This window comes from Bos indicus x Bos taurus, chromosome 1 (genome assembly GCF_003369695.1).
Source record: "Bos indicus x Bos taurus breed Angus x Brahman F1 hybrid chromosome 1, Bos_hybrid_MaternalHap_v2.0, whole genome shotgun sequence".
In the NCBI taxonomy this organism is placed as follows: domain Eukaryota; kingdom Metazoa; phylum Chordata; class Mammalia; order Artiodactyla; family Bovidae; genus Bos; species Bos indicus x Bos taurus.
This window is the reverse complement of record NC_040076.1, coordinates 75,730,566-75,754,825: the sequence shown is the minus strand read 5'-3', so window position 1 is coordinate 75,754,825 and position 24,260 is coordinate 75,730,566. Positions and strand designations below refer to the sequence as shown.

Here is a 24,260-nt window from a genome sequence, read left to right as displayed (position 1 = left end):
GAGAGTGAATTGGATACCTGGATTCAATCCACCATCCTTACTGAAACATCTCCATTCACTTTTTTTCTTCTTAATAAATATATTTTATTGAAGTTTAATTGACTTACTATGTTTCAGGTGCACAGTAAGGTGATTTGGTTATACACATACACATCAATTTTTTTCAAATTATTTTCCATTATAAGTTATTCCCTTTGTTGCTTATTACATGTCCATTTTTTAAAAGTATAAATCTAGCATTCTATTCATACTGAGTCAAACAGGTAGAATTAAAATGTCATACACTTTTTAGTTAGGCAAAAATTCATGTTTTCTAAAATATAAATATTATACATATATATATATATATATTACTGCTTGAAAGGAAAGTTATGACCAACCTATATAGCATATTAAAAAGCAGACACATTACTTTGTCAACAAAGGTCTGCCTAGTCAAGGCTATGGTTTTTCCAGTGGTCATGTATGGATGTGAGAGTTGGACTATAAACAGAGCTGAGCGCCAAAGAATTGATGCTTTTGAACCAGGAGATCAGTCCTGAATATTCATTGAAGGACTGATGCTGAAGCTGAAACTCCAATACTTTGGCCACCTGATGCGAAAAGCTGACTCATTTGAAAAGACCCTGATGCTGGGAAAGTTTGGGGGCAGGAGGAGAAGGGGACGACAGAGGATGAGATGGTTGGACGGCATCACCGACTCAATGGACATGAGCTTGGGTGAACTCCAGGAGTTGGTGATGAACAGGGAGGCCTGGTGTGCTGTGGTTCATGGGGTTGCAAAGGGTTGGACATGACTGAGCGACTGAACTGAACTGAACTGATATGTATACAAAAAACTTTGTAATCTGATTACTCTCTCTCAACTCTCCTATTGCTACTTCCTTATGAATAACCTGGAAGTCAATCAAAAGTTCCCTTTTCCAGTCCTTTTTGCCCTTATTTTGTCAACATATTTGACACTACAGCCAATCAAACCTTTAAATGAATATGAAACTTAGCAGTTGGGTACATGAAGGTGGAACTCATGGAGAATTTGGGTAGAAAATATAAATTTTGGGGTTAGTCAGAATATCAGGTTGAACCACAGTAATTGTCAATTTTTTTTTTTCAGTCAAAACTGTGCCATACTGGCAATTTCATTTACCCAAGAGTTAATAATTAAAGCAAAGAGACTGGATTAATAACTAAAAGTAATAAGAACAGTTAGGAAGGAATAGTTTGAGTACTAAAGTGCAGTCTAAAACACTCCAGCATTTGAAGATCTAGGAAATTGGGAGGAACCCATAAAGAATGTCACATAGCAGTGTGTGTGTATGTGTGTTTAGTTTTGGTGTACATTCTAGGGGTTGTCAGTTGCCTAACTAGGAATACAAACTGCAGGTGTTATAACCTAGGATTTTACCAGAAGGCTACACTCCAAAGAAAATTGTAATAGGAACATTAAGCTATTTTTTAAAAAATTAATAACAGAAATTTCATAGCACAATATAATGAATATTAGGAATCAGTTTAAATTTGGTGATATTTTAGATATATAGATATGTGAATTGGCTGAAATATTTTAAAGAAATTCCCCACTCTTACTTGGGTAGGGTGTAAGAACCAAGAGAGCCTTTCAGTCTTTAATTTGTACAATGGTGCTCAAGGCATGATTCCAAAATAATGTGTGTGTTTGCACAAATCTTTTATGGATTGTGTAGTTAGAGGCTATAAAAGGATAAGGAATTTAAGCTTTATTAAGTTTTCAGAGTGGATTTTATGACTTTTTGTACCTAAATGTGTGTATATATGAATTTGGTTTCAGACATACTTTTTTTATAACCTGGTAAAAGCAATTCAGATGGAATTGCTAGCTTATGTGTGTGTGTTCAGTTGTGTCCAACTCTGTGAACCCATGGACTGTAGACTGCCAGGCTCCTGTGTTCACAGGATTTCCCAGGCAAGAATAATGGAGTGGGTTGCCATTCCCTTCTCCAGGGGATCTTTCCAACTCAAGGATCGGACCCTGATCCCGCATATCTCCTGCATTGGCAGGCAGATTCTTTACCATTGCATGACCTGGGAAGCCTATAACTATCTCCAATAATTGGCAGATACCAGTATCCAGAAGAACCCTCAAAAGTGAACTTACATTATTTGAATCATTTTTTAACAACGTGGTTGCTGCTGCTGCTGCTGCTAAGTCACTTCAGTCGTGTCCGACTCTGTGCGACCCCATAGACGGCAGCCCACCAGGCTCCACTGTCCCTGGGATTTTCCAGGCAAGAACAATGGAGTGGGTTGCCATTTCCTTCTCCGATGCATGAAAGTGAAAAGTGAAAGGGGAGTCGCTCAGTTGTGTCCGACTCCTCAAGACCCCATGGCCTACAGCCTACCAGGTTCCTCTGTCCATGGGATTTTCCAGGCAAGAGTACTGGAGTGGGTTGCCATTGCCTTCTCCGAACAACATGGCTAGTGAGGGAGATAATGAGTTAAGTGAAAATACAAAAACTGAAACAAGCCCCAAACAAAAAAAGTGTTAAGAAGATGAGTTGAATCATATCTATTACATGGGAATAACAAGCCAATAAGAGGAAAGCTGAGAATTGACTCCCGGATTTGGCAACATGGAGATCATTGTTAATTCTAATAAAAACAGCTGTTTTTCTGAGCAGTGAGGCTAAAAACTATGATTGAAATAGTTAAGAAAGACCAAGAGAATAGGAAGTGGAGATCATATGAATAGATGAATATGTTTTATGGTCTTACAGTGATCATAAGAAATGTAGATGTTGTTAAGGAAAACAAAGCAGTGACTCTTTGGCATATCTCAACTATATTAATCAGAGTCTAGGCAAAAGAAGGCATACTCAAAATGGTTAAACTGGAAAGAATATAATTAAGGGAGTATTTACAATGGTGTGGGTATGGTTAAGGGAACCAGTAACAGTGTGAAGCTATTACCATTCTAGGCCTAAAGGAGCATTGTAAAGAAACGGTACTATGAGAGACTCATGAGAGCTGGAACTCTAGGAAAGAGGCTTCTAGACAGGCGTTGTAGTCAGAGAGACACAGTATGATCAAAATTTTGGCCTAGCTAGCATAAAGGAAAGGCATGTAATACACACCCTGACATTTCCCTCCTCCTTTTCTTTTTTTTAATCTTTTGCCAGTGTTGTGCATTGGTCTAACTCAAAACAAAACCACAGGGCAAGGAGACCCTGGTGATGTTTTCATAAATGTCACCCTCCCAGAGCAGAGCATGACAGAGGAATGAAGACAATGAATTTGGGGGAGGAAAACAGACAATACTGTTATTATAAATATTCTCTATGACCATGGGAAGTTAAAAAGAAAAAAGTCATAGAAGGCAGGCAACTTAAAAATCCCCACAAAGCTACCTTTCTAATATTTCTATTTACACACTTAATTTGCTGGTGTTCTTTCTGCCTAGTAATAGGGTTGGCTAACCTTTTCTGGAAATGGTCCAATAGTAAGTATTTTATAATCTGAGTACAAAGAGGCGAGATTGAAAATATTATGTTGTATTTCCATAAGCAGTTAAATGTAATAATTTAAACACATAAAAAGCAGCCATTCAAATCCAGTGGCCCAGGGTTTGCCACCCTCTGGCTTAGAAAATCCTCTCTTAATTTTTCGGTAATCTTAAATCAATGGCAAGTCCAAATAAACCCTCCTCCACATGGCCTCTCATACAGTTACTCTTTGAGCTGTCGAGTGACAGAATATCAACTTTTACTAGTTTAAGGTAGTAAAATGTGCTAGCCTCAATTAAGATGCTGGAGGTAAATACCAGAATCCAGAGCAGTGGGAATCTCAGGGACCAGCTGGTTTTCTACTATGGTAACACCAGAACACACCCTCTTCATCTCTGTCTTCTTACCTTTACTTCTGTCTTCAGTTTGGCCTCATTGTCTATTAAGAAGAGTCAACCCTCCTCACAAGAAACAATGCTTATCTGTCCTTCTTCATATAATAACCCCAGAGAAGTATTCTGCCTGACTTGTCTTGGTCACACACCTATCCTTAGATGAATGTATGTAGGTGAGGGAGGAAGCTTGTTGATGGTGGAGAGGTTCTTTGATTGCACAAGCTTGGGAGAGGAGGCCCCTCCCGAAGAGGACTTCCCAAAGGCAGGGAGAATTCTGTTGCCAGGAGATGCTATTTCAGGGAAATAAAAATGTCACAATTATAGACCAATGTGTGACATGCCAGAAGAGGGAGATGTCTGACGCATGTTGTTATCACCCACAGAATCTAACATCGGACTCGGTAGACGTTCGTGCATTTTTGATGAATGAATGACTCAGTTCCCTCAACTGGTTGTGAACATTCTCTTAACAGGCCTAGCTTCTGATCAGCTGCTCTCTAGTTCTGTACATTGTAGTAGAGAGTTTTTAATGCCCAAACACCATCTTTCCTCTAATCCCAGGAAACAAAGAGTGCCCCAGAGAGCCAGGCACACAGGAAGCATCCTGTGGAAAGAACCCAAGAATGGGAACTACACTGGCGACAGTACCGACTCTTGTGGGGGATCCGTGCGACCTTTTGGCCGAGGCCTTCAGGACACAAGGCCCCCGCCGACAGACGCGACCCTCTCTTGGGAGGGAGGCAGGGCGCGGGGGCGGGGGCCTTAGCCTCGAGCGCGTCACTCGGCACAAAGGAGACAGCAGGGAGGCGGCCGCAGGAGCAGATCTGCGCTCGCCAGCCACTTGAATTGCGGTTACAGACCTGCAGCTCCCCTCCCCCTCCCCACCCAGGCCCGGCCGCCCGCCCGCCCGCCCGCCTTTCTGTCTCCTCTCTCCCTCCGTACTGGCCGGCCCGGGTCCATTTCCGGGCTCCGGGTATTTGGAATTGATCAGGGCCGGGGGCGCGAGCAGGTGGCTGCGGCGGCGCAGCCTGCTGCGCCCGGGTCCGTCTCCCGCCGCCCTTGTCGCCAGCCCTTGCACGGCGGCCCGCCCCGTTCTCCGGGCCTGAGCGCTGCCTCCTGGACTTTGCGCCGCGTCGGGCGCTGCTGCTGCTGCGCGCCGGGCCGTGCTGTGTGCAGGCGGCGGCCGGGAAGCCGGAGGCGAAGTGCAGCCCGGACCCCAGGCCAACATGGCTGAAGTCACCATCGACCAGTCCAAGCTGCCGGGAGTCAAGGAAGGTAGGGGCCGGGCCGTGGACCGCGCGCCGGGCCCCTCCGGCTTCCAGCGCCGGGTCCTTCCCGAGGGAGGAGGGCCTTCCTAGTCTCGGGGGCCCCCCGCGGCCTTCGCTTGGCGCCCACCGGGTGCCGGCCCGCCCTGGCCGGGAAGAAATTGAATTCCGGTTCTGCTGTGGGACCTTGGGCAAGTCGCCTAAGTTCTGAGCCCCAGTTTTTCTCCACCGTCGGGAGATGGGGGGAGACGCCAACACCACTCTCATCAAGTGGTTGTGCAGAGGTTCTCTGGAATAGCCGTGCCGTTAGTGAAAGCTCCAAACCTGGGTTCCTCTGACTTATTTCTCTTCTTAAAAATTCAGGCCCAGCCTAACTGGCTTGAAGGCTGGGAAGTGGGGAGTGGTTGACGTTCAGTTCCTTGTGGAACCTTTGTTTTGAAACTTGACTCTTTCCCTCCTTCTGTCTACGTTTCCTAGCGCTGCGTCTGGCTGGCTGACTTTCCCACCTTCTTCCAGGTTTAAAAGTTTAGTCTGGGCACTGCCCAGCGCGAGCAGCCAGATGGGAAGCTGCTATAAATAAGCGTTTTCTCACAAAAAGGAGTAAGCGAAGGGGAGCAGGGGACTCATTGTGATCTTGATTTTTACTAGCTTCCTATACTGATATCCAGATGTAAGAGCTTGATTACTACTGGTCTGGCTTGACTTCTAGCAAGAAGCCCATTGACTTCTTGCCTCTTGTCTTCATCCTAGACCTTTTTTTTTTTTTTTTAACTGAGCTCTTGGGTGCTGGATCGCCGTAATCTTTAGTAATCTTAGGCTGTTATTTGTCCCTGGGAAGCATGGAAGTCCCAGAGTGCTATCCGGGCTTGCAGATTGCTTCTGTAGTGGATGTCATTTGTTTCAGCTGACTCTTGTGGTCTTAGTTGTCCTGGGAAGGTGGAATTGAAAAGGATCTTTGCTTTCTTGGAACTGTGTGTTTCATTGCCAACCAGATTTGACTCATAGGGTCTTGTGGCTGCTAGGGCTGAACCCAGGATCCAAAGAAAGCTTGACTGCTTTAGGCCCCAGAGTTCCAAACACCAGGAGACAGTCGCTGGTTTTGTATAGAATTTTTAATGCCTTTCGGCCTGTCCTGTTGTTCCTAAAGGATGTTAGAGTTTTTTAGGCCGGAGATTTTTTAGCAAGCGGTGTTTTTCAACCCTTGAGTTCCCATCCTGGTTTTGGTAAAGGTTCTTGCATTCATATGCAAATGATTTTTTCTTTGCACTGTCAAGGCTGGAGCCAGAGTGGTGGGAAAGGCAAATTTGCTCTTTGAAGGTCCTAGTCTTAGAGATAGTCTTTAACCTTTGTGGTCTGAAGTTGTGTGTGTGTGTTTATATATATCCTTGTATATATAATGCTTCCTTGGGGGGTGTGAGGAGTAGGATAAGAACTGGAGTTCAGACACAACCTCAATTTGTAAACTAGGGCTTCCCTGGTGGCTCAGTTGGTAAAGAATCTGCCTGCAGTGTGGGAGACCTGGGTTTGATCCCTGAGTTGGGAAGATCTCCCAGAGGAGGGCATGGCAACTCACTTAAGTATTCTTCTCTGGAGAATCCCGGTGGACAGAGGAGCCTTACGGGCTATAGTCTACAGGGTTGCAGAGAGTCAGACACAACTAAGCACAGCACACAGTCATGTAGTGCTATGAATTTACCTTGCTCCCTGTACATGTTAGTGACCTGAAACGAACTTGAAACTCACTTTCTTATGTATGCGTTTATATTACTCTTAGGTCTTTTGGTTTCTAACCAAGATATGAGTGGTTAATTCTAGTATATTCTTTCTCAAGGGTTTCAACAAACACTTTCCATCTATAAATGCGAGATTTTTCCATTGCTCAACTCTGGCGTTTAACTCATTTGGATTGGTTTTTGTTTTACACAACTTGATGTGAGGCAGTCCAGTTTATATAATACGGTAAATTGGTATGGAAATTTATGTAGCTGTTGCATTACATTAGAATTACATATATTAATTTACTTTGAAGGTGGTCAGAAATTGTTGAGAAGATCTTTGTTTTTGTAAGCATGTGATTTTTCTGGTTCAAAGATCATCAAAGGAAATGATACACTATAGTAGGAATGTCCTAATGGCAGTGTGGTTTTTGTTCTGGGAGGTATTCACATCTAATAAAGAGTATCTTTCTCTAATATAAGTCTTGATTATAGTCTGGTTGCTCCCTAATGATTTTTTTTGGACCCTAATTAAAGAAAATAAAGTTGGTGACCATGATTGGGTAAAACATACACAAACATTGAGACTGTTCTTAATATTGAAACTCTAACTCAGTTTGAAAAGGAAGTTTAGTAATAATTTGATTAATATTCTGGCATAGATTTTTAAACTCCAGTTTTAAAAACTCTCTACTTCTCTTATTAATGTAAACCTTTATATACAATTACAATTCGGAATCATTGGGCAGATTCCAGTAGAGACTGAGAAGAACAATGCAGTGGATGTCTGCCCCTTCCCACTGCCCTTTTCTTTAGGAAGGGGCTGGGCGCCCTGGGACTTTTTTTGTGAACTTCTCAACAGAGGTCATGGTAGCGGCTGACTTTAGGGAAGGGGAATATTTGAAAACTTTCTTCTTCTAGGTTAAAAATCTAACACTTGCTTAGTTTTAAGATGGTCAAAGATACTCATCATTTGGACAGACCTTTGAAAAAATAACTACTGCAGTAGTTTTACCTTGGGAAATCCCTCTTAAAATAGGAGACAGAGATGTGTTTGAGTTCATTTGTAGTGAAAAGAATTAAGTCAAGAATTAAGTCTAAGATGAATTTTAACATACATCATTGTTTCTGGGTTTAAAAGCATTTTTTGGGGGGAACATCTGCATACTTTTTGTAATGGAAATACTGTTGCCATTGTTTAGAAATAATGCTTTATTTCTTTGGAAACATTTGAGGTTCTCTGCTACAAGATTTGAAATAATTCTCAACCATTTTTTTGTATCAGTAGATGTATATCTCAAATGCATCGTGCAATTTGTGAATGCTAGACAAAAGTATTCTCCAATAGAAAAAAGTTCCAACAATATTCCACATTTTTTTTTTAGTTTAGATCAAAGCTTTTTTTCCCTTTAAAAAAAAAAAAAAGCACAAACTTAGATTTTTGGTCAGTTTTAGCTTCTTTGCTGAATTTTCTTTCTAAAACCACAATCCAGACTCCCCACTTTTTGCTGTCTCCAGTCTGATTCCCATCGCTGTATGTCTGACTCTTTGTGACCCCCAAGGACTGTAGCCTGCCAGACTCTGTTCATGGGATTTTCCAGGCAAGAATATTGGAGTGGATTGCCATTTCATTGTCCAGGGGCTCTTCCTGTCCCAGGGATCAAACCCATGTCTCCTGCTTTGGCAAGCGGATTCTTTATTGCAGAGACACTGGGGAAGCCGCTTCCATAGCTCTACTTAGTTTGAATTGCTCATGCTAATCTTGCTCTTTCCTGTATTTAGCAAAGTTTTCACATTATCTTAAGATTTTGGTTTGAGAGGTGTAGACTGTGCATCAAAGCCATTTCTAGACTCTTTAAAGTTTATTAATTCCTTTGCAGTTTTTTAGTCATTAGCGTTTTCCCACTTTTAAACATTGAGCATACAATCTACAGTCCTCTAATCTACCAGGCCAACCTTCTTTCTTCTTTCCTCTCAGCAGTAAGGGAATTTATTATGTATTATGTATTTTTACTGCCCTTCATATGGGAAGTTCCAACATCTCCAAAGTTAGTTTACTTGATTAGTATCTGATGAGCACCTGTGCACTTGTGGTAGAGACGTTTCTTGAAATGAAGGTAGCTAGCTATTCTGAGAGCAAATTCTTTTTCTTTAAAGATCAAAGTTAATGATTTTCAGAAATATGCCTAGAAAGCACTGATTCATTTTAGGTCCAGAACACCATAGTGGCAAGATGAGGGTAAATTAAATTAATGGCGTTAAGTCCAGAACTTTAAGCAGAAAGATATAAAATTATGTCTGTTACAGTAAGTTAATCAAGTAGTCCCAAAGATCTAAAGCATGTGGCATGCCCACAAGACACATAATGTGATGGAGGTCTCTAAGAGGTCCATTTTCTGGCTCTCAGACAAACTCAGTTTCTCTTTTCCTCAAAATTCCATAGGTTTTTTTGGGGGTAGGGGGTGGTTATTGTTTTTTAGTGAGACCTGTGCTAAATCTTGACTTAGGTATGTGTCTTGTTTTTCTTTACCTTGATCTGGCTTCACATCTTTCACATAGCTGGCAAAGATTCAGCAAATATGTGAATGTGTGAATGAATAAATGAGTAAATCATGGACTACTAAATTCTCTCTGTTAGTTTAGAAATCCTATCTCTGGCATAATTTCCTGTTCCTTCTCAGAGCATAAGTTCTTAGAGGGCAGAGATAATGCCTTTTAACCTTGATATCATGTATCTTAGTGCCACTATTACAGTTATGAAAATGTTTTATGTATTTTTTCTAGTGTTTTTTTTTTTTCATAGATATGTCTTATAAATGGAATCCATACAAAGTTATGGATAACATAGAAAGTAAAAAAAAAAAAGTCATTGCGTGCTCTTCCTTGTGATTTGGAAGGTAATCATTATTAAGAATAAAATTTTAGTAAAAACATTTTTGAAAATGCTATTTGGTGGTTTGAATTTTTTTTTTTGAGTAATAGGTTTAATTTCCCCCCCCCCCCGCCGAGGTAAAATGCAAAGCAGTATCATATGATTTGGAAGCTGAAAAGAACCTTAGATACATATTTTTTAGAGATACATGTGTGTCACCTATTGTGTGAGGGTAGTTTCACAGTAAAAAGTGCCCTGTGGTGGATGGTGTGATCTTGACTGTGCTGGAAAGGCAGTCCTAAAGAGTTCAAGGAGATGTTCAAGGAGTTGTTGTAAAGAACTCTTGAAATTCCACCCGGAATGCCTCTCACATTGCTATATGCAGGTATGTAGTACCTTCTTAAATAAATACAGTGATTTTTAAAAACTGAAATAGCTGCTATTTGTAAAATAAAGATTATGTTAATAATTCAAGAAATGCCTTTTTTTTTTTAAACTGACAAGTACATAAAGGCCAACTTCTCCCTTGTGGGAAACTATTAGAAACCACTGCTCCACCAGATTTTCCAGATGAAAATCTGAGAGCCAGGATGGGGAAGTGAGTTGTAGTAAACCCCTTAGACTTAACATATCTAAAAATTGCCACATAGGGCCTAAATTTAGAGAAGTTTAGAGTTGAGTATTCCACAGCTCAGTCTTCCCTCCTCTCTCCTTTTTCACCTTCCCCTTCCTTTCCCGTCTCCTCCCTTCGTCGCTCTTCTTTTGTTCCGTCTCTGTGTTCTTCTCTCTCTTTTCAGTTATTCTGTAGATAAAAAAGAATCACTCCTGATGTATTTCCTTAATGGGTGTATGTGTGTGTGCTCAGTCATTCAGTTGTATCCTTCTATTTGCAGCCCCATAGACTGTAGCCTGCCAGGCTCCCCTGTCCATGGAATCTCCCAGGCAAGAATACTGGAGTGTGTTGCCGTATTCTTCTTCAGGAAATCTTCCTGACCCAGGAATCGAACCTGCATCTCTTGTGTCTCCTGCATTGGCAGGCAGATTCTGTACTGTTAGAGCCCCCGGAGAAAAACAATGGTATAAAAATAATGAGTGGCAAAACAATTTCAGAGCTTTTTCTCAAGTTGTTTTAGGGATAATGTTTGATATGAATGTTAAAAAGTTGACCTAGGTTTCATTTTATTTTTTAATTAAAAGCTTTTTTTTTTTCAGGTTTTTGTTTTGATTTAGCAAATGAATTGCTGCATGAACTACAGGAGGTCATATTCCTGCCTCAGTGGTTTTTCCTACACAGAAGATGCATTTCCTCTCTGTACACTCAACCTGAAGGGGCTAATGTTTAGAGGCTTGGATATTTTAAGACGATTAAACATGTTGTGGAAATAAAGCTGTGGGCCATTATCTTTCCTTAGTTCTCTTCAGAGATGTAGAGTTTTGATTGAGATAAGTGAATTTTTGCCTCAGTAACAAAAAACAGTGTGATACTGCACACTTCTCTTGAAATCCCAGTTTTTTAAGTAAAGGAGTGTATTTTACAATTAACTACCCTGAGCTATAGGGGGGAAAAATAAACCTTATCACAGCTATGTTTGCAATTTCAGATGTAGCCACTGGAAGGATTGTTGGATTAATGCTTTAAGCTGATGACCTATTTAAAAGTGTCCTGTGCTTCAAAACTGTAAAATTAGGGTGCCCTAGATCCTAAATAAGAACTACAAAGGATAATTGGTCTTATATACCTTGGGGTTATATAGACTGTTTATTCCCAGATGTTTGAATTTAGAAATCAGTACAAGGATTTCTAGATACTGTTGTGTGGTTTATGTGCTGTGCTTAGTTGCTCAGTTGTGTCTGACTCTTTGTGACCCCATGGAGTGAAGCCCACCAGGCTCCTCTGTCCATGGGGATTCTCCAGGCAAGAATAATGGAGTGGGTTGCCCTGCCCTTCTCCAGGGGATCTTTCCAATCCAGGGATTGAACCCAGGTCTCCTGCATTACAGGCGAATTCTTTACAGATTGAGCTACCAGAGAAGCCCAGATACTGTTGTGTTGGCTAAAAGAGAAGAGTTTTTCAGTGAGCTGGAACAGAAGACCCAAACGAACTTTTTGGCCAACCCTCTGATTACGTTCTTTGCAGCCAAATAGAGAGAAGCTCTATATAGTCAGCAAAAATAAGACTGGGAGCTGACTATGGCTCAGATCATGAACTCCTTATTGCCAAATTGTTATCAGACTTAAATTGAAGAAAGTAGGGAAAACCACTATAGACTATTCAGGTATGACCTAAATCAAATCCCTTATGATTATACAGTGGAAGTGACAAATAAATTCAAGGGATGAGATCTGATAGAGTGCCTGAAGAACTAGAGGCAGTGATCAAGACCATCCCCAAGAAAAAGAAATGCAAAAAGGTAAAATGGTTGTCTGAGGAGGTCTTACAAATAGCTGAGAAAAGGAAAGATATGAAAGGCAAAGGAAAAAAGGAAAGATATACCCATTTGAATGCAGAGTTCCAAAGACTAGCAAGGAGAGATAAGAAAGCCTTCCTCAGTGATCAGTGAAAAGATATAGAGGAAAACAATAGTATAGGAAAGACTAGAGATCTTTTCAAGAAAATTAGAGATTCCAAGGGAACATTTCATGCAAAGATGGGCACGATAAAGGACAGAAATGGTATGCACCTAACAGAACCAGAAGATATTAAGAAGAGGTGGCAAGAATACACAGAAGAACTATACAAAAAAATATCTTCATGACCCAGATAACCACGATGCTGTGATCACTCACCTAGAGCCAGACATCATGGAATGTGAAGTCAAGTGGGCCTTAGGAAGCATCACTACGAACAAAGTTAGTGGAGGTGATGGACTTCCAGTTGAGCTATTTCAAATACTAAAAGATGATGCAGTGAAAGTGCTGCACTCAATATGCCAGCAAATTTGGAAAATTCAGTGGCCACACGACTGGAAAAGGTCAGTTTTCATTCTAATCCCAAAGAAAGGCAATGCCAAAGAATGTTCAAACTACTGCACAATTGCACTCATCGCACATGCTAGCAAAGTAATGCTCAGAATTCTCCAAGCCAGGCTTCAACAGTATGTGAACAGTGAACTTTCAGATGTTCAAGTTGGATTTAGAAAAGGCAGAGGAACCAGAGATCAAATTGCCAACATCCGTTGGATCATCGAAAAAACAAGAGTTCCAGAAAATCATCTGCTTTATTGACTACGCCAAAGCCTTTGACTGTGTGGATCACAACAAACTCTGGAAAATTCTTCAAGAGATGGGAATACCAGACCACCTGACCTGCCTCCTGAGAAATCTGTATGCAGGTCAAGAAGCAACAGTTAGAACTGGACATGGAGCTACAAACTGGTTCCAAATAGGAAAAGGAGTACGTCAAGGCTGTATATTTTCACCCTGCTTATTTAACTTATATGCAGAATACATCATGAGAAATGCTGGGCTGGATGAAGCACAGGCTGGAATCAAGATTGCCAGGAGAAATATCAAAAACGTCAGATATGTAGATGACACCACCCTGATAGCAGAAAGCGAAGAAGAACTAAAGAACCTCTTGATGAAAATGAAAGAAGAGAGTGAAAAAGTTGGCTTAAAACTCAACATTCAGAAAGCTAAGATCATGGCATCTGGTCCCTTCACTTCATGATGAATAGATGGGAAAACAATGGAAGCAATAACAAACTTTATTTTTTGGGGGCTTCAAAATCACTGCAGATGGTGACTGCAGCCATGAAATTAAAGGACGCTTGCCCTTGGAAGAAAAGTTATGACTGACCTAGACAACATGTTAAAAAGCAGTGACATTACTTTCCCAACAAATGTTCATATAGTCAAAGCTATGGTTTTTCCAGTAGTCGTGTATGGATGTGAGAGTTGGAGTCTAAAGAAAGCTGAACGCTGAAGTATTGATGCTTCTGAACCATGGTGTTGGAGAATACCCTTGAGAGTCCCTTAGACGGCAAGGAGATCCAACCAGTCCATCCTAAAGGAAATCAGTCCCGAATATTCTTTGGAAGGACTGATGTTGAAGCTGAAGCTCCAATTCTTTGGCCACCTGATGTGAAGAACTGACTCATTGGAAAAGACCCTGATGGTGGGAAAGATTGAAGGTGGATGGGAAAGGGGACAACAGAGGATGAGATGATTGGATGGCATCACCGACTTGATGGACATGAGTTTGAATAAGCTCCTGGAGTTAGTCATGGGCAGGGAAGCTTGACGTGCTACAGTCGATGGCGTCGCAAAGAGTTGGACACGACTGAGTGACTGAACAGACTGACTATTTTTAAAAGGACACCACAAACACGCATACTCGAAGTGGTTTTTTTTTTTTTTAATGTCACTATTTCAATAAAACAAACACACACATTAAGATATGTAGGTCTTCATATGATATTGGTAACCATACACTGACAGAAAGGCACTGAAAACTTTCTAATAAACCAGAACCAGTGTAAAACCAGTCTTGCTTATATATCAGTGTTTTTTTCTTTTTAGCCAGGCTCATTGATGTGTAATTCATGTATAGTAAAAGTTCTTCTTAATGTGCAGTTCTGAGTTTGACAGATGTTTGGTCTTGTAACCACCACAGCAGTTAAGATATAGAACAATTGCATAACCCCCAAATTGTTCTACCCCTTCCTCCCCACCCCAACCAACCACTGATTTGTTTTCTGGCTTTGTACTTTTGCCTTTAGAAAAATGGCATATAAATGGGATCACGCAATAATAGCTTTCTGTGTTTGACTTCTTTCGCTTAGCCTAATACATCTAATACCATGTGTATATCAGTAATTTTGTTCCTTTTCATTGCTGAATTCCAGTGAATGGCTGTACCACATTTGCTTATCCATTCACTAGTTGATGAATATTGAGGTGTTTTTACTTTTGGTGGTTATAAATAGTCTCTATAAACATTTGCATACAATTTTGTGTGTGTGTGTGAATGTGTTTTCACTTCCCTTGGGTTAGCACCTGTGCTTAGTTGCTCAGTCATGTAAGACTCCTTGTGACCCCTTGGATTGCAGCCCGCCAGGTTCGTCTGTCCATGGGGCTTCTCCAGGCAAGAATACTGGAGTAGATTGCCATGCCCTCCACCAGGGGATCTTGCCAATCCCAGGGACTGAATTTAGGCCTCCTGCATTGCAGGCTGATTCTTTACCTACTGAGGCACCAGAGAAGCCCAAGAACACTGGAGTGGGTACTCTATCCCTTCTCCAGGGGTCTTCCTGACCCAGGAAACAAACTTGGATCTCTTGCTTTGCAGGCGGATTCTTTACCAGCTGAGCTACCAGGGAAGCCCTGGGTTAGAACCTGGGGTAGGATTACTGGGTTGTATGGTGAATATATGTTTAGCTTTATAAGAAACTACCAAACTGTTTTTCAAAGTAGCCGTACCATTTTGCATTCCCGCAGGCAGTGTATGTGAGCTCCAATTGCTCTGCATCCTTGTCTGTACTTTACATTGTCAAGATATATTTTAAAAAATTTTAAGCAATTTTCTTAAGGGTTTAAATTCTGGTTCTGTTGTTTTGTAGCTGTGATCTAAATTTTAACAGTATAATATTACCTCATGTGGCTTTAATTTGCATTTCTGTAATGACTAGTGATTGGAGACTCTTCTTGTGCTTATTTCCTATTCTTACATCATTTGTTGGAGTGTTCTAAAGTTTGCCTTTAAAAAAACATCAGGCCGTTTTCTTGTTATTGAGCTTTGAGAACTCTTTATGTATTTGAATTCAACTCTCTTTTCAGATAATATTTTGTAAATATCAGTGGTCTTTGAACCTTGGTGCAATGTTACGAGCTTTGCTGTGAGCAGGTTCCTGCTCTACTTGATATCAGCTGAATCTCTTGGAGATAGTCCCAGGAAACTGTAGTCTTTTATACCCAGATTATACATTGGGCTTACAATGGACATTTGGAATATACTGACTAAAAATACTGTGGCCACCGTAATGCAGGGATGCATCCTACCCTACTTTAATTTTTTGTTTTTTCAGTAGCAACTCATTACCTTTATCAGCGTTAAAGAATGGCAGCATGTTTTTCCTTTTGGTAATTGAAATTTGTTCTTCTAGGATAGAAGTTTGCAAACTATGGCCTGTGGGCCAGTCCAGCTATCCACTGCTTGTTTTTATACAGTGGAGCTGAATATAGCCTTTACATTTTTAAATGATTGAAGAAAAAGAAGAAGAAGAATGTTTTGTGACAGGTAAAAATGATATGAAATTCAAATTTCTGTGTCTAAAGTTTTATTGGATCATAACTTTGCTCATTTGTCTACATACTGTCTGTGGCTGCTTTTGTGCTGTAAAGGCTGAAATGAGTGAGTAATTACAGCACAGACTATGGTCAGAAAAACTTACATTGTTTACTCTATGTTACTCTGTGGAGAAAAGATAATTTCTCTTGGACCATTTCAGTGAAACCTTTTAAAAACTTCCCTAATGGTTTTTTTTTTTTTTTTTTGATGCTTCATTAATCACTATAAACATCAGTTATCAAAACTTTTTTTTGATACAGTGGTGCACTGTTGGAGACTATTATTGGTTGAACCCATGTGACAGCATGTATTATTTTTGTAGTGACTTTTAAAAATATAGACTTACATTTGATTTTCATTTTTTAAAGAAGAACATGTGCTTCTTTGAAAACATCTAGGTACTTCAAAATTGATTATCAAAGTAGAAACCTTATGTAAAGTAAGAATAATCCATTTGCCAGTTCTGAGTAAGGGCCAGTGGGGCTTTCATAGGTGAAGTGTATGAATAAACAAGTTCAACTTTTGAAAAGTTTGCTTATGATTCTTAGTTTATTACTTATTACTGACTCTCTCCAAAACACGCAAACTAACATTTGCATGAATGAAGTGTCACTTTGTCTCTTGGAAACTTGCATCAGAAGTACCTAGGTTGATTTACCACTAAACTTTGAAGGCTCAGTGTGTGATGAGCATTTCCAGTCCTGATGCAGCTTCTCAAGGACCAAAATCAGGGGAGTCTCCCCTGGACTTTTTGGCTGTTATTTTTCCCGTGACTCATAAAGACTGAGTCACTTTCCGTTAACATTACTCAAGGACTTTAATTGCATTTAGTAAAAGCAGGGATGATTTACAAGGATATCTTTACCCCTTCTCTGCCTCCCCATCAACAATTTTTTGTTGTTGTTGTCTTTTGACTATATAGAGAGTCCGTGGTTTACTTTAAATATTACACTCACTAATTTTTGAGTTGCACTTCCCATTAAATACCTTAAAATATTGGCTTTTTCTTTCATATTATGAAATTCTGAAAAATTCAGAAAGTTAGGTTTGGCAAATACATTCAGACAAATTTTTATTGTCTAGATGGGAAACCAGAAGTAGAGGAGGACAAAGAAGGGACTCGATTAAGATTCATATCCTCCCATCTGCACATGTTCAGTTTGGCCTAACATCTGCCAGCGTCTGTTTTAGAAAGGATTTTGCACTCTCAGTGTCTGCCTTTACAAACGTTCCTTATCCTGTTAGTGATTGCCAGATTCTAACTTACCATATCTGCTTCTGTTGTTTCCCCAGTTTTCCATGGTCAGACCTCATTATTTTATTTAAATTGGACTTTAGCTTACCCATGAAGCCTTTCTTTTTTTCTTTTCTCCTTGTAGTTTCCCCATGAAAATGCCAAAGAGCTGATCTTTGAAAGATTATTTTAGCTGTGTGTGTGTGTGTGTGTGTTGGAGGGGAGAAGCTGGAGGTTTAGAAAATGGTTAGTTAGGGAGCTCTTATCAATAGGACCACAGTTTAATGTGCTTTCAATATCCCCAGATTCCAGGAACTTGGTTGCAGTGTCACTCAAGCTCCTCAAACTGGGATACCTATTGAGGTTTAAAAGCAGCGCTGCCAAATCATTTATAGGACAAACCAGACACTTTGTGAGTAAAAAGGGCAATTTTAATAATTGTACCAGAATAGATATATAAGAGACTGCTGAAATACCACAGGCAGTTGGGTATGATCAAGTGAGGTCCTTGTTAAAAAACTCTGTCTGGATATATAAAGTTTTCATTGACACTTACAGCATAAAGAATACCTGTCTCCCATAGACTGTCTTGAGATTCTTAATGGGTTTTCTATTTCATAACTGATACTAAATGAAACATGAAATCGGTTCTATAGAAGATAGTAAGATTAAAGTTTCATTAAGCTGTTCATAAATGAGTTTCCCAAAATTCTGCTTTTAGTTAGTTTTCTTTTTGTTTCCTGTTTATCTGTTCTCCCCATATATACCCCTTGAAAGTGGGCAATGGGTGTTGAAAAGATTTGTGCAACTGAGGAGAGGTAAGAAATGCACACATTTCTGATGTAACACAACTATCATTCTCTTAATTTTAAAAGGAGTAGTAAGCTACCATTTTACTCTGTACGTTTCTGCTTATGTATCTTTTCAATAATTGAGCTCCTTCTGGAATTATTTTGCAGTATTTGCTCTAGTTTACCGATACATTAAATAATTTGTCCAGGTTGAAGTCAAGCTTGTGTAAAATTTAGTTTAAGCAGACTAACTTCTTTGGAAAGAGAAGTATTTTGAACCTAGGCTTGTAAGACTTGGTTTCACATTTCCTCATTACTACTCATTTGATGTAAGAACTCAGAGAAAACACTCAATGTCGTTCTTCAGTTTCCTTATCTGTTTATTGGAAATAACATTTACTATGTCTAATACATGGATTTTCCATGAGAGTTAATTGAAGAAATGGATATGAAAATTTTTGCAAAATGCAGTGTTGTATATTCAGTCTCAGTGATATTACTGTTCAAGTTACCCTGTAATACTCCCACTTCTCTTTTTTTCCAGACCATTGTTCTTTGAGCCCTAGTCCTTGACATGATATTTCCTTCTATACTATCCAAATATAGCCTGTTTCTCTCCGCTCATCCTCTCATCACCTCCTCAGGCCCAGCTCAAATGCTGATTCTCTGTTACATCTACCCTGCTTCTTTGCTGTGTGTCTCCCTAACCTACTTTTGAGGTACTTAACTTCCTTAAGCCACATGTCTCACCCACTGTATTGGTCTGCTGGCTCTCTGTCAAGACAAGACTGGTAGCAGACTGGGCTCAGTACTTTCTGGGGATCCTTATTCATAGGAGATACTCCGGAAAACTTGTCAGACTATCTGACAGGCCGACTGACCTGAGCTAACTACACTCATGACACTCAAATAAGAGCTGTGATCATTTACATGAATACAGTGGGACCGAACAGAGGATTAGAGGCAGTCACTTTCACTTTTAGTTGCATGAATTTTCCCCATCTCTCAGGTTTCTGTAGGAGGCTGATTGGTGTTAAGGTTAACTCAAGGCCTAAACACATAGTAGGTTCCTTTGGAAACAATGACCTTACCTGTTTATGGGTTGATTTTAGTTATGTATGACCATATTACTGTGTGTAAATTTTCCAGGATTGTGATATGGTATCGTTTTGTTGCTGTTACTAAAGGATCCAGTTGGTTTCTTAGACAGCATTGGATTCTATTCAGAATTTTTATGTTTACTATTTTCTTTAGATTTATCCTTAGGAAGAGGGGTCAGAGTTTTAACAAAATAAGTCACATGTAACATGTATTTTTAAGTTCTTGATTATGGAGGTGATTGTGAAGAATGTAAAAGTTATGAGTTAGAAACTAAGAAGATGAATGTACAAATTGTAAACTTGGTGTGGTTTATGAGATGAAGAGAGAGTAGGAAGGCATGAGCAAAAGAGCTCAAGAGTTTCTTGCTTTGGGGATGGATATGTTTAATTCATACTTATCTGAGGGTGGTTTTGTCAATTAGGACATACAGTTTAGTCTGTTTCAGCTTCATTCTGATGTATTAAAAGTTAACCCTTTTAAAAACATACTATGCTACAAAAACCAATTTATATTGGTAATTAGATATTATAATGGTATTTTTAAATCATCAAAATGACTTTGAATCCTTAAAAAACAAATGAAACAAGTGAATGCTCTAGAGCAGAAAAGGTTGGACAGCTTGTCTTCCTGTTCGCCAATGCAGGCTGCCTCTGATTTTCTTTCACTTCCTCTGCAGGGGAATTACATGATAACCAAATATACTGTATTGAAGCCAATTTCGGTAACAACACATAGGGAAATAAATCCAAGGCATCTAGAACCCATTCTTGGTGAAGTTAAATTTGGTGATCTTCAAGATTTCTGAGTATGAAAGGTATTCGCTTTCCCAGGCTGTGCTCCGATCATCTGGCCCCAGGTTAACTAACCTTTTAGTAAATTGCACAGTCCACAGTTGAGTTCATTGGACAGTAAATGAGTCTTAACATGGTCTCATTTTATCATGAAATTGAAGGTTCTATGAGAACCGCTAGTTTAGACAGGATGAGTCTGCCTTTTTATGTGGCACTCCCTGGTGGCTTAGACGGTAAATCGTCTGCTTGCAGTGCGGGAGACCTGGGTTTGATCCCTGGTTTGGGAAGTTCCCCGGGAGAAGGAAATGGCAACCCACTCCAGTACTCTTGCCTGGAAAATTCCATGGACTGAGGAGCCTGGTGGGCTACAGTCCATGGGGTTGCAAAGAGTCGGACACGACTGAGCGACTTCACTTTCACTTTTCAGAGTGAACAAAAGATTATTTTAAGATTTATTGGTTGTTACTGGTGGCTCAGACAGTAAAGAATCTACCTGCAATGCGCGAGACATGGGTTTGATCCCTGGGTGGGAAAGATCCCCAGAGAATGGAATGGCAGCCCACTCCAGTATTCTTGCCTGGAGAATTTCATGGACAGAGGAACCTGGTGGGCTACAGTCCATGGGTTTACAAAGAGTAGGACATGACTAAGTGACTAACACTTCCACTTTCAAAACTACTGTGGGTGGTGGTGGTTTAGTCAGTCGTTCGTGTCCGACTCTTGTGATCCCATGTATTGTAGCCCGCCAGGCTCCTGTGTTATAAAATTTCCCAGGCAAGAATACTGGAGTGGGTTGCCATTTCCTTTTCCAGGGGATCTTCCTGACCCAGGGGTTGAACCTGGGTCTCCTGCATTGCAGGCAGTCTCCTGCATTGCAGACAGATTCTTAACTGACTGAGCCACCAGGGAAGCCCACTGTATAAATATGTAAAAGCAGATTTTTGCCCTTTTGTATGGCAGAAATAAAACCATCAGCAACAGTGAAGAAAACAATATCTGGTATAGAAGAAAGTGTAACAGTCTTCCTGTATGGATAGTCTACATAGGCTGTGCTTATCACGTTTTTAGATGATGTGCTTATATACTAGAGACAAATGTATATCACTTACACTGAATCAACTACACTTCATACTACTCTCTAAGTTGGAGGAATTACTAAAAATAATTTGAACCATTTCCTTAATAGGTCAGGACATTGAGGTTCTGATTTTGGAAAGTTCTGACTGGTATCTGGAATGAAGAACTGGGCTTTTTGTACTTCAACCTGGGAAAGAGATATCTAAATGCATGTAGCATTTTGGTATCTTACTAAATTTTTGTATAGTAAGATACCAAAATGCCATGTGAATTTGGCAGAAAGCTTTTACAGTTCAAGGAACAGAAATTAGGAAATTTTATCTAGTTTTAGGCATGCAGTATTTTAAATCTACATGTTAATATATTGTTTAGATTTTGACTGGCTCTACTTCTACTCAATAGTCTGCTCTCCCACCATACCTGATGGTGATACTTGGATGATTCTTATATTTTGATAAACTGTAACTACCTGACTTTCACATAGAATTCTTCTTTACTTTCTAATCATTAATATTCAACTGAAAAAAGTTTGGTGTGGTGGAGCTTATTAAACATTCTAGGCATTCTGATTTTCTTATAACTCAGGCCCACAGTGTATATGTGTGGAAAATGTGTTCTCCCTCATGAGAAAACCTATAATGTAGGAAAGAGCTATTGAAATGTGGTCAACTGTTGATTATATTGTAATTCCTTGCCAGAAAATATTTTCATGCATTCATAAGAGAAAGTAGTGATTGCTTATTCCATTATAGATTCTATATTAGGGAAGTGATAGATCTGTGTTAATCCGTGACTTAGTGGGACCTGACTAAAAGAAATACTTAATAAAAAATAACTAATTATAAAAATTCATTAATTCTGATAAAAAAGTGTTAGTTGCTCAGTCATGACCAACTCTCTGTAACCTCATTGATTGTAGCCCACCAGGCTCCTCTGTCCATGGAATTCTCCAAGCAGGAATACTGGAGTGGGTAGCCATTCCCTTCTCCAGGGGATCTTCCCGACCCAGGGATCGAACCTTTGTCTCCTGAATTGTAGGCAAATTCTTAACCATATGAGCCACCAGGGAAGCCTCTAATTCTGATGATACCAATAATAATTGGAAGTTCCATTTATTGAACTTCCTCTTACCAAGTGACAGATATTTTCTTTGGCCCTTCATTACCTGTTTAGTCCTCATAACATTTATCTTCATTTCACAGATGAGAAACCTGAGGCTCAAAGAGATCAAATAACTTGTCTAAAATCTTTTAGCCAATAAGAGTGCGGTATTTGAATCCTGATCTATATAGCTCTAAAGGTGTTTTTTCTTTTCTGAAATACTTTTTAAACATTAAAAATCCAAATCAGAACCATGATGCCATTTTATGTACTCTGTTTACATTTGTGTGAAGAAACCTCAGCATACCCCTTATTGGAATTTATTACTGAACTTCAATTTTTGCTTCTCTCTTCCATTCACAGAGTTTCCAGTTTTCTTTGGGAATAGAGGACAATCAAAAGTTCACATCTAATTTAAATACCAATAAGGTGAATACAGATTTCTTCCTCAAAAAGAAAAAAAAAAAATATCCCCTCTGATGAACTATCAATACACGGAAACCCGAAGTGATTGATAGAATCCTTTTTTAAAATCTGCACACATCTCCCTATTACCTGCTTAGGAAGTTTCTGGCTGTACTGTGGAACTCAGGCTCACGTCTTCCAATTTGCTGTTGGGTCCTTAACCTTCTGTATAGAGTATTTCTAGGAGAAGAACTCTGATTTTAGTGTAATCCTGCTTATAAGAGAAATCTCCTGGTATTCCAAGGAGGCAATCCCCTGGTAAGTGTAAAAACAGTTGATTCTAGGAATGTACCCATGATCTTAAGATACTTTACCAAAAACCACATTTTTAGTCAGTAAACATGACCAATTATTGAACATATGGCAGCATATCAGAGTAAGATTCCAGAAATCTCGAGATCACCCATTTGTAGCAACCCACTCCAGTACTCTTGCCTGGAAAATCCCATGGACAGAGGAGCCTGGTAGGCTGTAGTCCATGGGGTTGTGAAGAGTCGGACACGACTGAGTGACTTCCCTTTCACTTTTCACTTTCATGCATTGGAGAAGGAAATGGCAGCCCACTCCAGTGTTCTTGCCTGGAGAATCCCAGGGATGGCGGAGCCTGGTGGGCTGCCGTCTATGGGGTCGCACAGAGTTGGACACTACTGAAGTGACTTAGCAGCATACTTTGAGATTTACATAGTCCAAGATGACTGGAAATGTTGTAGAATTCTGACAAATGGTTATCACAGTGGAACTGTGAGTGTTGCGGTTTGCTTTATGGGAACAGATTGTAAGAATATTTTTCCCATACCTACTTATCCCATGAGCAGTTTTTTTGTTTTTTTTTTTAAACTTTGAGTATTACTGTTCTCTCAGATTTTTGAAGCTGAAATTAATTTACTAATCCTAACACGAAAGTGCTAGCTAATGTATCTGCTTGCAGAAAAGTTGAAAGTGGAAATGTCTGACTCAAGGATAAATAAAACTTGCAGTAGCTAGTACTTAAGGAAACTTGTCATATGAAGCCAATAAAGGCAAAATGGTTTTTCTTCCCTTGGTGTAAACTTGTACTTAAGTTGGATTGGTGTGATCTTTTGGGTTTTAATGGGCATGACTGGGTTTAAGCCACCGTCTCCTTAAACCTTAACAGAGGTTTAAGGAGATGGGTGGCTTTTCTTTCTAGGCTAAGGCAAACAGAGAAACCAAACCATTTGAGGCCTGCCAAACCATTTGAGGGCTTAAGTGCCAGGAAAAGTGCTTCAAATAGAGGACCAGAACATTGTAGTTTCTTTAGGGATACGTGGAGTAAAAATTAAAGAAATAGTTTTTGTTTTTTTTTTCTATGAGGATATTCATAGTGGAAAATTGCTTTGAAAAAATTGTCTGCCACTGCTTATCTAGGGGTATTTTACCCTTTTGAAGACCCCTGTGGTTATCAGTGGTCTGTTGTTTTCTACATAAAAGGTTTATCTCTGTTGAAATCAGTTTGTGAGTACTTTTTTTTAAAAGAAACTGACACAACATTGTAAGGCAATTTTCCAACAATTAAAAAAAATGTAAAAAATACAAATTTCCTCTGATGCTTAAGTACTATAATGGTTATTACTACTCATATTACAGGTGAGCAAATGTAAATGATATTAATTTATTTGAGATTATTCATCTGGTGAGTGTTAGAGCTAGTATTAGAATCTAAGTAA

The 24,260-nt window shown here is 39.7% G+C and overlaps 1 protein-coding gene across 2 annotated transcripts in view; it reads left to right on the top strand.

The window, feature by feature from the left end:
• Nucleotides 1-4,670: 4,670 nt before the first annotated feature.
• The window catches only part of CCDC50 (coiled-coil domain containing 50), an 85,486-nt gene continuing 65,896 nt past the window's right edge, over nucleotides 4,671-24,260 (top strand). The window contains exon 1 of one of the 2 annotated variants that reach the window (XM_027538359.1): nucleotides 4,671-5,149. In XM_027538359.1, coding sequence (XP_027394160.1) covers nucleotides 5,101-5,149 — 49 coding nt within the window. In that variant the 5' untranslated portion in view covers nucleotides 4,671-5,100. The remainder of the gene's footprint in view (nucleotides 5,150-24,260) is intronic. The other variant, XM_027538356.1, reaches the window with a different exon arrangement.